The 17,201-nt window shown below is 42.4% G+C and overlaps 1 protein-coding gene across 4 annotated transcripts in view; it reads left to right on the forward strand.

Moving 5' to 3' along the window:
- The window catches only part of WTIP (WT1 interacting protein), a 142,209-nt gene extending 128,208 nt beyond the window's left edge, over nt 1–14,001 (forward strand). For 2 of the 4 annotated variants that reach the window (XM_075940082.1, XM_075940080.1), the window contains exons 3-6: nt 2,899–3,029; nt 4,295–4,346; nt 8,905–8,973; nt 13,442–14,000. In XM_075940082.1, the coding sequence (XP_075796197.1) occupies nt 2,899–3,029; nt 4,295–4,346; nt 8,905–8,973; nt 13,442–13,594 (405 nt within the window). In that variant the 3' untranslated portion in view covers nt 13,595–14,000. Of the gene's footprint in view, nt 1–2,898; nt 3,030–4,294; nt 4,347–8,904; nt 8,974–13,441 lie in introns of all 4 variants that reach the window. The other 2 variants (XM_006130558.4, XM_014577216.3) reach the window with 2 other exon arrangements.
- The last annotated feature ends 3,200 nt before the right edge of the window (nt 14,002–17,201 follow it).

Genomic DNA, 17,201 nt, shown 5'->3' on the forward strand with positions numbered 1-17,201 from the left:
AGCAATGGACACCACTCTGGTGGTTCCAGCAGCCCCATTTGGTGGAACCAAATTGGTGCATTTGGGCACATGGTCTCTTCCTTCTGGAATTTACGGAGACAGTTCCCTGGCTTCCCCCAGTAGGGGTAGGAAAGAGACAACAAGGGTTTCTCCCAGGCAGTAAAAGCACTGTTGGTGCTCATCGCTCGAAGGGTCATGGACATGAAACACAGTTTTTAAAACTCCCAGCTGGGGCGATCTCTTCAGTGGGGGAACAAGTCCAAAAGAAAACTTGTCTGTGTAGAACACAAACATACTGCAGAAAAGAAGAAAAAAATAATAGCTGCATCTGTAGACACAAGAAAGAACACACTGGTTGCTTAGCAAGGCAAAGAACAAGGTAAGGATGTTAAGGACTAGTTGCTCCCCCATCCCTTTGCTGCCTTTATCTAATAGAGGCAGCAAAGGGTAGGGAGTACGGGGTACTTCAAAGCAGCAGCACTGCATGGTGCCCAGTAAGGGCACCGTGCGGCACTGCCGCTTTGAAACACCAGCTGATCCCGGGTTTTGTGGAAATGCTGCGCGGAACCCAGGATCAGCTGGGGAGTCCTGAGCTGACCCCAGCTCTGTGCAGTATTTCAAAGTGGCAGCGTCACATGAAGCCTGGGTTCAGCAGGGGACTATCAGTGCCCCGCTGAGCCCGGGTTGCATGCGGGTGCTGCTGCTTTGAAATGCACAAGAGCCCCCGCTGAGGACCCGTGTACATTTCAAAGCTGGCACTAGCAAGCCGCATGCAGACCGGGGCCAGCGGGAAATCCCTTGGGCTCTTGTGCATTTGAAAGTGGGTAGAGCCCCGACTTTGAAATGCACAAGAGCCCCCACTGGGGCTCTTGTACATTTCAAAAGAGGAATGCGGAAGTGCCCATCGAAATTCCATCAATAACTCGACTAGTAAATTAATCGATATTTAACATCCTTAGAACAAGGAGAAACAAGGGGTCCAACTCTAGCTGTGAGGCAGTAAGAGGGAACGAGAGTGGTGGCATTCTGTGTGGCCTCTTATTTAACTGAAAGGGCAGATTTCTAGAGCTGTGAAGGAGGAGAAGGGTCCTTCTGATTGCAGAATTCCAGGCAAGAATCCATAGCATGTAACTGATGGAGCTCTGTCATTGGAAGCTTAGCTTGTGATCACCTGCCTTCTCCCATCAGCAAGCATGCTACAACAAAAGGAAATATTGCTGTGAGCTCCAGAAGTTTAGTAGTTTTATTCCACTAATACCTTCAAGCCCTCCCAGTAATGTGTCTGTGAAGTAGTGGGCATCCTGCTTATCACTGCACAGAGTAAAATATATATATTAAAAATAAGATTGGTGACACCTCCACAGATTTGGGCACTCACCTAAAGCTGCTCAATAGCTGGAATTGCAGTTGACTCTGTGGTAGTTCTGTGCCCTCAATCTCTGCAGAGTCAGACCAATATAATTGGTCTATTAGCTGTGTAGCCAGATACCAAGGTGACACATGTGAGATAAAACACAGGAACACAGAGAGAGAATGAATCGTTTCTGAGTAATAACAGACCTATAGATCAAATTAAACTTGATACCCAGTCACCAGCTAGATAACACTAGGGTGTTCTTTAAAAAACTCAGTTGGACTGTACATCCTTTTTCCTAGGCACTGAGCTTCATTGATTTGATTGTTGATTTGAACTTTACTCTTAAAAATACCCATAGGGTTTTAGGACCTCAGTGAGGAGGGATATCTTTAACTGGTTAGCTTCTCCACACTGAGCTAGGGGGAAATCTACTGGCAGATACTATTTGAAATTGCTATTACAGTCACCTTCAAAAAATGTGTACTAATGTAACCCAGTATGAACTGCCTAACAGTACTATGTGTGGGAGACCAAATGATTTCCCAGCATTACCCTATATGCCTGGCACAGCCTCATTGAAGTTCCAAACGCTGCATTGGAATGATTTCATTTGCCAGATCACCAGCAGCAAAAGGATTTTTTGGAGGGGGCCATCGAGGGGACTGTGCTGGAAGCCAGTTGCTGAAACACTGACTAGCAGAGTCACAAAAGCCTGTGACCGTTTTGATAGTCAGTGAATATAAACTGATATTAAAATAGAACTGATCAGCCTGTAAAAGAAACCCTTATCTTTCCGACAGTGACGTAGACGATAGCGGGCTGTGTTTCTGATGGATTAGGACAACTGAGAAGGATTTGATTATTTAAATTATGTGGTTGTAATTTGACATTTTTCATAAGAATCAGGGATTTTAAGACTACAGGGAACCGTTGAGATTGGCTTCTTATATAGCACCTGCCATTGAATTTCACTCCTGTATTAGGAATGTAAAAATCGGGTTAAAAATGTAACTACTAAAAATCCTAGCGCTTCCATGCAAAGCCTTTAGCACAGCCTCCCTGTGGTGGAGGGGTGGAGCAGTGGCAGGTGGGGAGTGGCTCCGGTTAACTGAAACCAGTAAGCCTCACCCTTAACCTTTTTCATCCCTGTCCTGTATTGAGCCCGGTAACTTTTATTTGGCTAAAATATCTTCCAGAAAGGCTTCTAGTCTCCATTTGAAAACATTTCTGCTTTCTGTTGTGTGTGAAGAATTTTGGTGTACGTCCTTATGTGTTGTCATTCCTCCCCCTGGCAAAAGGTGAACTGACTTGCCCATTGTACTCCCAGTTTTTATAGTCCCCTGTCACCACCAAGGCACTGGTGCAAAACCCACTGAAATTTAGACTATGGGCTTTGGAACAGGCCCTTTGCTGGTGAAGCCACAAAGTCGGTATTTCTTCCTGAGGTGCATGCCGTGATTAAAACTTAGAAATGCGGCTGCACAGTGAATGTTCTCTGAAAAACAAACACTGGTTCATTTTGTTGTCTGGCTCTTCTTAAGATCTTACAGGCTCTTGGAAAGTCGTACCATCCTGGCTGCTTCCGCTGCGTGGTATGTAACGAATGTTTGGATGGAGTGCCCTTCACTGTGGACGTGGAGAACAATATTTACTGTGTCAAAGACTATCACACGTAAGAACCCAGATCCATTGACTGCTTTTGAAAAGTTGTTCATATTGAATCATCTTTGCAATAGACACGGATTTCAGTGGGTGTTAGGTGCCTAAATACCTTTACAAATCAGGAATGGAGTCTTACTCCTGTTCATCCTAAGGCCCATTTACACCCCTCTGACAGCATAAAGAGTCACTTACACTTACATCTACTGAAAGGTCACTCTGTGCTGCCAGAGCAGTAATGAAGAATCAGGCTTTACACATGAATCCTCTCCTGAGGGGCTGTTGAGGTTGCTCATGAACTCGTAGGGCTCTGTGTTTGCACACAGGTAAATCCTCTGTTCCTGGCAGAGCCTAGCACTATTAATCATGGGGAATAATGGGGTAAAATGGTTTGTAATATTCCAGTTGGGGTTAGAATTGTTTGTCATCCAGATGACAACTCTTAGGGGCTGTCACCGCTATCCCACAACCCATGGGCCACATCATGCAATGGGATCTGCATATGCAAAGCCCTGTGCCCAAGAGGAATCATACTGAAGTCGGCAGGACTCCAGATCCTCTCCAATCCAGCCAAGCCCAGGAGTGGAGTGAATATTAGCACAACTGCATTAGAGCACAGCAGTAGATGAGAATGTTTGAGCAGCTGAGTGTCAGCGGATTTCCTCATCCTCATCCCCAAAAACTCCAAAAACCAATTGTAGTCTTGAAGTCCCTACCACTGTTTCTGTGCACAGGTGTTAGGGCTGTAACCATATAGGAAAGCTGTTCAAGCCCCTGTCCTAGAGTCATCTTCACTATGTAGTCCCTCTCTCTCTCCTTTTCCATACTGAAAGCCTCCTGGAACTTTCCCCCATTACCTGGTACCCATTCCCCTCTCATTTAACAGTATCAAGAGGGCAGGATGGTAGTGCTACCCTGATACTGCTGGTCATAAGCCCCAAGTCAAGAAACACTTCTCTGTACAGGTTCATGCAGGAAATGTGCATGGAAGTTATTAATAAAAGCATTGGATACAGTAGTCAATGCAGAAGGGGGAAGGTATTTGTTGAAATATATGTGGATGTTAGAGAGATCTGACATAGAAAGAGATGCAAGATTTAGAGAGAGGCTTGAATGAGTCTCTTTCCCTGATCCAAATTTTAGCAGAGTTTGAATTCCTGATCTAAACCATATATTGCAGTTAAAGCCCATCTCTAAAAAAGAAGCTCTGGTTGAAATGCTTTCAAGGTTCTAAGTTTTTTAAATCTAATTTGAAAATTTTCTCTTCTTGAATCTTAGTGTTTTTGCACCAAAATGTGCTTCCTGTAACCAGCCAATTCTACCAGCACAGGTATGAAGTGTGTGTGTGTATGTGTGTGTGCGTGCGCTTGCGCATGCGCACGTATGGACATTGTTCAAAGATCTGTTCAGACCCAGTAAGAAATAAACACGTTGGCTATTCAAGAGCCTTCCTTCAACCTAGAATGAACTGCTTATCTAATGCAAAATTAAACTCAGCTCAGCAATAATACAATTCTTATTCAGTTCCAATGGTTGTAATCAGGGTCGGATATAGGGCAGGGCGAACGGGGCGGCCGCCTCGGGCCCCACACTTAAAAAAGCCCCACGCATGTGCCATGGTGCCACTGCGCATGCGCAAGGCGTCACGGCGCATGCGCCGTGGCAAAGGGGGGGCCCCGCAAAACAGTCATCTGCCCCTGGTTGTAATCATTCTAGTATAGCAACTATGCACCAGACCACTTTATATATCAAGGGTACTTCAGAGGTATTAACTAATGTTGCTGTCTAGCTGATTTAATTCAAAGCCCCGACTAGAGAACTGAGAATGGACTGTTTATTTTTAGAATCTCTCAACTCTCCATTCATTCAAGAAGTGCGCTTTGCTAAATCTGATGTGAGCTGTTAAAAGATACCCAGGCTCCAAATAGGGGAGTGAAATTGATGGTAACATTTACCCTGTTCAAAGAGCACGTGGCTTCAGCCATGTAACATTGACACAGATGAAAGTGCTTCACACAGCTGGCTACCATGTTAGAGGCAGAGCTGAGGAACTGCGTATTAGAGATGGATCTGAAGCAAAACGCTGGTTACAAACCCCACCAAACTTTGGGATTGTCTCCGGTGAATAGAAACCAGAAATCCAGAACCAAACCTATTCAACCTTGTGAGGAAGAGAGGGACAAGCAGCACTAATAGGGGCTGAACATGAAATTGATTTTCAGGATGGATTATGATTACTGTTTATGTGATGGATATCACAGACTTTGTATCAGTTTCAGCCTGCTACACAGAGCTGTAATGATGCAAATTAACTGTAGGAAAAATGTCTTCTCAAACCATGCGAAGCGAGGAGTTCTGGGACTTGACATATTTTCAATAAGCCCACTAACATGTGCTGTTTACTTAATAAGGGCCTTCTTTTCCAAAGTTAAGCACACACAAGTAATTTGTTTTAGGTCTCCCAGCCAGCTGTTACATGCCGGATAATTCTTCAGGCTACCTTCCAAGAAGTCCTTGGTTCCCCAAACTCCATGGAAATCCATGGGAATTGGGGATGTTCAGTACATTGCAGCTGTAACTCCTTGAAAGCAGTTGGGCTTCGTCTAGACTGGCAAGTTTTTCCACAAAAGCAGGTGCTTTTCCGGAAAAACTTGCCAGCTGTCTACACTGGCCGCTTGAATTTGTGCAAGAACACTGATGATCTACTGTAAGATTGTCAGTGTTCTTGCGCAAATACTATGCTGCTCCCGTTCTGGAAAAAGCCCTCTTGCGCAAATGTATTTGCGCAAGAGGGTCAGTGTAGACAGCTAAAAACTGTTTTGTGCAAAAAAGCCCCGATGGCGAAAATGGCGATCGGGCTTTCTTGCGCAAAACCGCGTCTAGATTGGCACAGCAAAAGCGTCCATGCCGATCTAGACGCTCTTTTCCACAAATGCTTTTAACGGAAAAACTTTTCCGTTAAAAGCATTTGTGGAAGATCATGCCAGTCTAGACGCAGCCCTGGTGTTTCAAACCCATCGTATGTATGAATTGTATAGGCCAGGGCCTTATTTGATCCCACTTTCCTATATCGAGTAGCATCTTACTCTGTGAATAGTCCTATTGATTGCAGGAGCATACTATGCAACATGAAAATAGGTAGCAAACTCAAGCCAATAACAGTAGAACTGAACTGAGCAAAGCCCAAGTTCAGATTTCTTTAAATTGTCTTTGACCAAATGGTTGAATACTTTGGAATTCCCTACTTACCTATTTATCTTAGCTGGAAGTGGCACTTTGGCACAGAAAGACATTGTACATGAAGAGAAGATCTGTTCACCCATATACCTTGTTATTCTCCTGTCTGTGTCTGACATTAATTTATACTCTGCTGATAGTGACGTGAAAATGGCCCAGAATCAGCAGCACTCTCTCTTCCAAGGGGCAGTGACTAGTCAGATCAAGGTTATAGTCAAGGGCCTGACAATTCTCCCCTCTACACACAGACTTTCTAGTGCACATTCCATATTTCCAGACTATTGTTCTGGCCACATGATGTGTATCCTATAAGCCATTGTGCCTGTATCCTGTAAGCTATTGTGTCTGTATCCGCCATGCCCAAAGGGGAATGTGACATACTACATTTCTAATCTACTTTCAGTGCACATCAGGGATGAAGGTATAAGCCACAATCTTGCCCATACTGCTTCAGTGAGATCATAGAATCATAAAATATTAGAACTGGAAGGGACCTCGACAGATCATCAAGTCCAGTCACCTGCCCTCATGGCAGGACCAAGCACTGCCTATATCATCCCTGATAGATTTCTGTCCAACCTGCTCTTAAATATCCCCAGTGATGGAGATTCCACAGCCTCCCTGGCACCTCTCATACTTGAAATGTTTCTAAAGAGGAGCCTGTGATAGCATGCCCAGATTACACACACTCTTTATTCTCATCTACTTCCCAGTATTTTGCATGTTACAGAATAATCCTTTCCCTAAAAGCTTGGCCCATTCTACCTCCTCCTCTCACTTAGCTGGCAGTTAACAAGACTTGCAGCAAACCTCTTTTAAGTACATTATATGCTCTTTCCCAAGGAGTGCGTATGTGTTAGTTCACGTCTGGCAGGCCAGGTAATGACTTGCCTGCCGCTCCTCTCTGATACAGCCTGCGTCACATCTGATGTTCTAAGCACACCTGGACCTGGAAACAATTCAAGGCAAAATTTTAAACAAGATCCAGTCTCAGTGACTCAAAAAAGGAGTCAGTGAAGTTGCCTGTGACGTACGTGCTGCTTTACAGGGTCTGGGTTTAAGTCATGAATGCACATATGCTTCTTACGTGCACTAATGCATGTGCCACCATGAGCCAGGGTATTGCCCCCACTCACAGCTAATAGGATGCATTAAGAGGAGCATTGCCAGCAGATCCAGAGATGTCATTATTCCCCTTTATTCGGCTTTGGTGAGGCCACATCTGGAGTACTGTGTCCAGTTCTGGGCCCCTCACTACAAAAAGGATGCGGACGCATTGGAGAGGGTCCAGCGGAGGGCAACCAAAATGATTAGGGGTCTGGAGCATGTGACTTATGAGGAGAGGCTGAGGGACTTGGGTCTGTTTAGTCTGCAGAAGCGAAGAGTGAGGGGGGACTTGATAGCAGCCTTCAACTTCCTGAAGGGAGGTTCCAAAGAGGATGGAGAGAGGCTGTTCTCAGTAGTGACAGATGGCAGAACAAGGAGCAATGGTCTCAAGTTGTGGTGGGAGAGGTCCAGATTGGATATTAGGAAAAACTATTTTACTAGGAGGGTAGTGAAGCATTGGAATGGGTTACCTAGGGAAGTAGTGGAGTCTCCATCCCTAGAGGTGTTTAAGTCTCGGCTTGACAAAGCCCTGGCCGGGTTGATTTAGATGGGATTGGTCCTGCCTAGAGCGGAGGGCTGGACTTGACAACCTTCTGAGGTCTCTTCCAGTTCTATGATTCTATGATAAGGGGATGGTTGGATGAAATAACATGATCTTGGTAACTAATTGACCATTCATTATAGAGAACTTTCTGGGTATCTGGCTGGTGAGTCTTGCCCACATGCTCAGGGTTTAGCTGATCGCCATATTTGGGGTCAGGAAGGAATTTTCCTCCAGGGTAGATTGGCAGAGGCCCTGGAGGTTTTTCGCCTTCCTCTGTAGCATTGGGCACAGATCACAGCTGAAGGACTCTCTGCATGTTGGGGCCTTCAAAGTATTTGAAGGCTTCAATATCTGAGACATAGGTGAGAGGATTATTCTAAGAGGGGTGGGCGAGATTCTGTGGCCTGCACTGTGCAGGGGGTCAGACTAGATGATCATAATAGTCCCTTCTGACCTTAAAGTCTATGAGTATGAGTCTGTGCCATCTGAATATGCAAATCTCTAGCTGGTGGGCACACATGCTAGTAGTGTGTGTGCAACTGTTAGTGGAAAGTCAAGCCCAAACAGCTTAATAAATAGTAGTGTTAGGTGGGCATTTATTCCAAATCCTAAATGGTTCACTTTCAGGGAGAGTCCTAGTAACTTATGAATCCTGTGCCATATTCGGGTCTTTGAATAGACCTACATAGCTGCCGCTGACTTGAAAAGGGGCTGGGCATCTACAGCCGATGTCTAAACAAGGGGCTCTTAGAGATCCAGGATACCCACCTTACCAGAATAAGGGTATTGTACAAACAGGAAGCAACAGGTACAGGATTTCACAGAGTGAGGACACATGATGCTTGCCAGTGCCAGTGCCATCTGCTCGTTCTAGTAGATGAATGAAGAAAAGAGAGATCCCCACACAGTGAAAATGCAGCATTGCTCGTACTCTGCACAGCAAATTGACAAAATGTCACTTACATTCCTGGTCTGGTTTTTCTCTCGTTTTCCAAACCAGGGCTCTGAGGAGACCATTCGAGTGGTATCAATGGACAGAGATTACCACGTGGAATGTTATCACTGTGAGGTAAGCCTGCAGCACCTCTACCACTCAGCAGGATCAAGGCAAGATCAAAGACCAAAGCAGACTGTGAAGAGCTTCAAAAAGATCTTGCCAAACTAAGTGATTGGGCAACAAAATGGCAAATGACATTTAATGTTGATAAATGTAAAGTAATGCACATTGGAAAAAATAATCCCAACTATACATACATTATGATGGGGACTAATTTGGCTACAACTACTCAAGAGAGAGATCTTTGAGTCATTGTGGATAGTTCTCAGAAAACATCCACTCAGGCTGTCTAGATTGCAGGCTTCTTTTGGAAGACCCTTTTTTTGGAAGAGAGCTTCTGAAAAAACTACTTCCGAAAGAGAGCGTCCACACAGAGAAGCACATCGAAAAAGCGATCTCCTTTTTAAAAAGATAGCATCCACACTGAATGGACGCTATCTCGCATTTAAGCTCTGATTACTATGGACAGAGTGGCCACCAGGACACCTGTGGTTTTTCCTCTTCTTTCGAGAGAACTCTCTCTTTCCCATCCACACACGCCTTTTTCCGAAAGACCACTTCTTCCTCGTAGAATAAGGATTACCAACTCCAGAAAAACCCCTCTGTTCTTTCAATTTACTCTTGTAAGATCATGATTGCTGTATGGATGTAACAGGTTTTGTCAGAAAAACAGCCGTTTTTCTGACAAAACTCTGTAGTGTAGACATATCCCCTGTGTTCAATGGCAGTCAAAAAAGTAAACAGAATGTTAGGAATCATTTAAAAAGAGAGAGAGAATAAGACAGAAAATATGTTATTGCCTCTATATAAAACCATGGTAGACCCACATCTTGAATACTGCATACAGATGTTGTCACCTCATCTCAAAAAAAATACATTGGCATTGGAAAAGGTTCAGAAAAGGACAACAAACATGATTAGGGGTTTGGAACAGGTCCCATATGAAGAGGATTAAAAGGACTTGGACTTTTCAGCTTTGAAAAGAGGAGACTAAGCGGGGGATATGATAGAGGTCTATAAAATCATGACTGGTGTGGAAAAAGTGAATAAGGAAAAGTTATTTGCTTATTCCCACAATATAAGAAGTAGGGGTCACCAAATGAAATTAATAGACAGCAGGTTTAAAACAAAGAAAAGGAAGTTTTTCTTCACTCAGCGCACAGTCAACCTGTGGAACTATTTGCTGGAGGATGTCGTGAAGACTAGGACTTTAACAGGGTTCAAAAAGAGCTAGATAGATTCGTGGAGGTTAGGTCCATCAATGGCTATTAGCCAGGATGCAAAGGAACGGTGTCCCTAACCTCTGTTTCTCTGGAGATGCGTGACGGGAGGGATCACGTGAGAATTACCTGTTGTGTTCCCTCCCTCTGGGGCATCTGGTATTGGCCACTGTTGGCAGACAGGATACTGGGCTGGATGGACCTTTGGGCTGACCCAGTATGGCTGTTCTCATGTTCTTACGTTCCTTTGACTCTAGCAGTGAATTACAAGCTGAGCGTTAGATGGCGGTGTGGACCAAAGTGAGTAATTCTAGCCATCTCTCTGCTGGCATGGCCTTGGCACTGAGAGCAGGGAGGCAGAAGAGAGAGAGGAAGGCAAGAGTTCTTCAGGGGTGTTTGTTAAAGACAGTTTTTCAAATGAGGTGGGGGAAGCTAAGATGGGAATTCCAGAATTCATGTGAATCTGTCTGCCCCAGCTGGTGCTTTCAGGTGGGCAAGCCAGCGTCCATTTCTGTTAAAATTTCTAACGCTTCCTGAGGATTCACCCGAGAAAAGATGGCAGCTTTTCTCCTTCCCTTCTCCTCCAGCCTGTTGACTTTATATTAGAACGTCCCAGTGAGGATTTATTGTCAGTTCTGTTTCATTATTCAGTTTACCATTCTCTCTCCAGTTTCAAGCAAATCATCCTCCGTGCTTCCACCCAAAATGGCTAACTGCATTATCTGCATACCTAGAGTAGTGAGACATCTACCTGATGTGGGCATGCTTGCACAAATATTGGAGAGGAAAAGCTGTGGGCTTCATTTTACAGGCTGGACTCAGGCTCCTTTGAAAATGGGGCCATTAAAATAGTATATTGCATCTGTGAAGGTTTCCAACAGTCACTCCTCATTTTGGAGTCATTCATTTTTGGAGATCGGGTTGAGAGACCTTAAAGGTGGTTGGCTTCCCAAAGGGCTGTGCACCTGGTCCTTAAAACCCATTCAGAGGTCATATGTTGGACACCCAAACACACTGGTCCCTTTGGAAAGTCTTATCACTCAGCAGGAATTCAAAGCTCATTCAAGAATGGGCCATGTAAAAGGAATTTTCATAGTGTCTGTGTTGCCAATCAGACAGCAGTTTGTAAATCAGTAGGGCCCCTTTTAAAACTGAAATTCATTAAGTGGACAGACTTCAGAGCAACATTGTATGTGCATACGCAAGAGGGAAGGGGAAAAAACATGGGGGGCCGGGCATGTTGTTAGCATTTGACATTTTTTTTTTAGTGAATCCCAAGTCATTAAAGCTCTAAACAAGGGACAGAACTAACAGAGCATTGCCAGTGGGTAGCACGCCTGCTGGCATGGCTGCAATCCGATACAGTGCTTGGCTAGCAATTAACAGGCCTAAGCTCAAACTCGTATATTTCACTCATGGTTTATTTCATTCTCAGACCTCCCCCCTCATCAAGTCTGCCATTCTGTTCACTTTTATGAGCCTGCTATCTAGTCTGTCATGATTCTAATTGAAGCTCTGAGGCTGATGGTCCAAAAATAATTGGGCAAGTTCCTTCCTGTTTCCTCTATTTCCTTATTTAATTTACCAACATGTGGCACAAAAAAACAAAAAACACCCAACACTAACAAGATTTCCAGCAATGAACTTCTACCTTTACCAGGGAGCTCTCTTAAACTGCAGTTAAGAAATATAAAATTAATATATTTTATTGAATTGTCTGAAATATCTAAGTAATAAAAAGTCTCTAAACTTTATAAAGTGTTCCTGCATTGTCTGAAAGTACATTTTAATATCTTATTCTTTCTTATAATCAAACTGTCGACATTTGATCAGATATGAGAATTGTAATTTAAGTGATGGAAGGTAACATCACTTTCCTTAAATATATGAGGTTAGGAGCACTGAAAAGTATCTAGTTCTATGCAACGCCAGCTTTCTCTCTCCAACTTTGTCAGGATTGCTTAGAAGCCAGAATTTCTAAGTACTCCCCACTTTTTCTTTCCAAATCCTGGAATCCAAATGTAAAATCGCTATGGTCTGTATGACCTCAGCTGACTTGAGTAAATAATAAGGTTGCTTTGAAAGCAAGCACTTCCTTGCTGCAGCACATACAGTTTTCACCAAGGAAGATTCCTGATTTGCTTGGTGAAACAAAAGACAGGACTATGCAGCACTTTAAAGACTAACAAGCTGGTTTATTAGGTGATGAGCTTTCGTGGGCCAGACCCACTTCCTCAGATCAGTTTGTGGAAGAAAATTGGCACGACCACATATACCAAAGTGATACAAGAAAAAAAAAGTGAACACATATAAAATTGACAAAACAGATTTTAGAACAGAGGGGAGTTGAGGGGGGAAGGTTAGTGTCTGTGAGGTAATGACATTAGGGGTGATAATTGGGGAAGGTATCTTTGTAATGGGTGAGATAGTTAGCATCTTTGTTAAGACCCATATGTAAAGTTTTGCTTGGGTTATTTTTTTCCTCTGTGACTCTGCTCTTTTCACTGTTGGGTGAAATTATTTGTATTGCTGCATAAAGAGTACATCATAAGTCCCAGACACTCTCCCCCCAATTTGTGCAAGTTGATTAGAATTCCAATGGAGAGAAGTAGTCTACTTTTTAAAAAGAACAGCTTTTAAAATATGGCAGATTTATTTGATCTAATCTAAGTTTAATCTGATAACTGTACAGTAGAAAGAAAAGAGACCTACTTAGCAAGAGGGCTGAACTGAAACACGAGCCCTGACACCTACTGAACTTGGTCACTTGCCTCAGATCGGTCTCAACCAGAACACCACATTTGGCCTCCTATCTTCCATCTGAAAGAAGTTTTCTTTCTACTCTGCTCTCTTCTGATTCTCCATCTATTTCTGCTCTTCTTCACTCCAAGTTCAACTTCTTTCAGCTTTTTCTAACTAGCACCACATTTAAGATGTCCATGTGTACAGCATTACCATGTGATTAATCTGATATTTGTCACGGCTGAATCTAGGTGGACTGAATATAATAAATGCAGGAGTCAACCAGGGAAGATATGCCACACACTGCATAAATTTCACATTCCCTTGGATTTTACTACCTCGCTCTCTTAATTATGTACATTATAGTCAGTGTACATCTGCAAATAGTTCCAAGAGTGCTGCAGTTAACATGAAAGAGATGACAAGAGACAGCTGAGAAGCGTCAAAGTCTGATTGATATTTTATTGAAATGAAATAGTCTCTAGCTAACTTTTGGGATGTGCATTTGTTTCTCTTAGGACTGTGGGCTCCAGCTCAATGATGAAGAAGGCCATCGTTGCTATCCTTTAGAGGGCCACCTACTCTGTCATGGCTGCCATATTAGACGCCTCAATATCAAAGTGCCACCCCATCCACCTCCAAGCTACCCAATGCACGTTACAGAACTCTGAAAGAAACTTTCTATAGGGATGAACGTTAGAAAGAGAAGATGGAAGACTTAAAAATGACTTTCTAGCTTTTAAAGATGAAATTCCTCTAATAACCCTCTAAACCAGCTAAGTTATTTATTTTTTAAAATTCTGTACGTGTTTCCATTTACCTTCAGCGTTGTCACTGAGACCACTTGAAAAAAGTATGCACCATTCAAACTGTAAGCAGCATTTCTCAATACGGTCATACGGAAGTCTCTGTTCTCCACGCCTTGTTTGCTTCACTCCCGTGGGAGTTTTACCTGAGCAAGGAGTGTAGAATTAATCCCCCAAAGTCAGTGAGGGTATGTCTACACTACCCCGCTAGTTTGAACTAGTGGGGTAATGTAGGCATACCGCACTTGCAAATGAAGCCCGGGATTTGAATTTCCCGGGCTTCATTTGCATAAACTGGGCCGCCATTTTTAAATCCCTGCTCGTTCGAACCTGCTAGTTCGTGCCGCGTGGGGTTCGAACGAGCAGGGTTTAAAAATGGCGGCGCCCAGTTTATGCAAATGAAGCCCGGGAAATTCAAATCCCGGGCTTCATTTGCAAGTGCGGTATGCCTACATTACCCTCCTAGTTCGAACTAGGAGGGTAGTGTAGACATACCCTGACATACACATCACTGCAAGTGTGATAAGATAAATGCTCACTTTTTAGCTAGTCCCATTGTATCCTGGTCTTAGAGTGTAAACGTTCTCACATTTCTGGAATATTTAGATTCCCAGCAGTTGTCAATAGGAAGCAAAGTAAATATATTTTTAGTAATGAAGCTCTTCAAACTTGGGTCAATTATGGTATTGATGGCTATGAAAAACTTCAAGCCAGTGTACTTGGTATCAGTGTTCCAACAGAGTATTTAGCCTGCTGCAGAAACATGGCAGGTGTCTTCTATTGGAAGTACATTACAGAAGAATGTGTCCATTTGAAAAATTAAGATTTTTTCATAGAGGATTATTGCTTGTGAAGAAGGTTCTGTCTCTTCATCATAACTTGCCACTTACATGCTTGGTTGGTTTTTTTTGTTTGTTTTTTTTGTTTTGGTGGGTTGTTTTTTTTTTTTTTTTTTTTTTGTAGCTTCTAGTGACATGAAACTATCGACGGCTTTAAAAGCATTTGTCATTCCTCTGGTGATCTGGCACTTACTAAGCAATCCATCTTTGAAACCTGTTTTTGTAACTAGGTTTTGCTGCAAGGGGACACGTTTATGTCTTTATCTACTTGTTTTATACAAGACTTCATTTGTCACAAACTTCTTTGCCATTTGTCACAAACCACTGCCCAATTTAAAAAATTATAATTTGTTCAGTTTAATGCGTTCTTTACCAGATGTAATCTTGAATTACTGTAGTGATCATCTTTGAAAACCAAGCATGAGTTAGCAAAAATAATAATTTAGAGGTTCAAACAACTGAAACAGAAATTGGTATTTTATAACAAGTATTAGATGTACATAGAATGTACACACTTTCATCTTTTGAATACGTTTTTACAATAACCTCAGAACTCTGGGGCAATATATATCTTCCATATAGGAAGTTAGATTAATCTTTTTTAATACTTGTTTTCTGCTGTGCATTGATTTACATACAAACCACACATCTGTATGTTTAAATAACAGATAAGTTCCATGTATTCTCATGAGAATTGATCTATGCTCTCCTAAAATTATTTTATAGCTTGAAATATGACCATCACTCCCTTCCTTACATGTATTTAACTGACAAAATTCTTTGACTGAATTAAGTGAAAATATCAGGCCAGAGTCTCAACATGTGTAAATTGACAGAACTGCAGAGGCGTCATGAAGCTATGCAGATTTATATGACCCGAGAATCTGGCCCACTAATTTTAGAATTGTCACCAGGTGAGTTCCCTCAAGCTAATTAATGAAATAGTTATTATTTGGCAACAGCATTGAAGTGTAGTATCTAAAGCAGGGGTGGGGAACCTAAGACCGGGGACCGAATGCCTGGATCCAGCCTTCAAGGCTCAGGGCTCTCCATCCACCATTGGGGAGCCCATGCTGGAGTTTCAGCCCCTGACACCCACTGACTCCCGTGGGGCTGGAACACACAAAATCTGGTAGTCTGGGTGGGCCTCCATAGGCTCTGATGTGCAAGGAGGGGAATGTTGGAAGTGTCTTTCTGCTTTTCAGTTGGGGGCCACATCAGAGAGAGGTGGGAGGGTTTTTTGCTTTGGTTTGGTTTGGTTTTTTATTTTTGCGGGCTCTGACTGAGTTTTCTATGTTGTCGGCAGCCCTGCCCCAAAAAAAAGGTTCCTCACCCCTGATCTAAAGACTCCATTGATACAATAAGACAATTCAGGGTATGGTTGGAAAGCACAAGGAGTCACCAATGGATTAACTCATGAGAGTCTCATTCCCCTTATAGAGCTTTTTGATATTCCAAAATATCTTAATGGTAGAAAAAATACATTATTTGGTGATAGCAAGAGGTGAATGCAACAGTTCAGAAACTGCTGCTGAATTATCTAATTGGCAAAGATTAATCTACCCACCTGAATGCTCCTCAGTAAGTCCAATGTGCCTTTAACCAGTCATTTTATAATTAATATCTGGTTTAATTAAGGTGAAATCCATGTTTGGGAGCACTGCTAATGCTACTAGTAAACTCTTCCTATAGTGGTTGACACAATAATTCTGATTTTCTGGAAAATGAGAACAGCTTTGTTCATTTATTTGTACACCTTTGTGTGCATAGTAACTAGGATTGCACATACAAAATGACTTGAAAATACATGCTTGGGCCTCTCATTCCTGAAATCTAAGCTGTAAAAGATAAAAACTGTCCTTCTGACACATCTGACTTTAACTGAAGTAACTCAAGGAATTTGCCTATTATTGAAAATACCAAACTGAGGATGTCAAAGCTTCGAGAGGTAAATATTCTGTATTAGTCACAGTATAATACTTTTCTATTTCATTAGACAGTTTTGGACCATTCTTTGCTTGAAGGCATTTTACTAGCATGTGTTACTGTTAAAATATATGTATAAAAACCCCACATCTAGAAAAACAAACATATAGAAAATTTGGGTCTGTTCACATAAGCAAGCCAACCCAGAACAGTGCTTTCTACTGAAAAGTGCATTTGCTTCAGGAGACTGGGAGCTAGAACTTCACAGAACCATAGAAAACAGCGATGAAAGAAACCAAACTAAGTAATTTAGGCCATCTTCAGCCAATATATTAGCTAGTGTGTGGTCTGTTTTAGTGGCAAGTTTGTAACTTTTCACTCCTGCATTGCTTTTCAGTGGACAGCACTAGCTAACATGTACATACAATACTTCTTTGAAAACTTTCATTCTTTAGAACAGAATAATACTGATTTTCACATTTTAATTTTTCAGTTCTTTCTAGTAGTTCTACTCAACACTAATATGTGTTAAGTATCTTCATGGTAAAATGTTGAAAAATTATGTTTCAATATAGAAAGAGCAGTTTGTTTAAAACCAGAAAACAGCAGTTGTTCTTCCAGTATTTTCTATAGGCAGGGGCATTCTATTAAAACACTGTAAATTACAGCGAGAGAGAGAGAGAAAGTGAGAGAGGCAATATCTTTTA

This window comes from Pelodiscus sinensis, chromosome 12 (assembly GCF_049634645.1).
Source record: "Pelodiscus sinensis isolate JC-2024 chromosome 12, ASM4963464v1, whole genome shotgun sequence".
NCBI classification, from domain to species: domain Eukaryota; kingdom Metazoa; phylum Chordata; order Testudines; family Trionychidae; genus Pelodiscus; species Pelodiscus sinensis.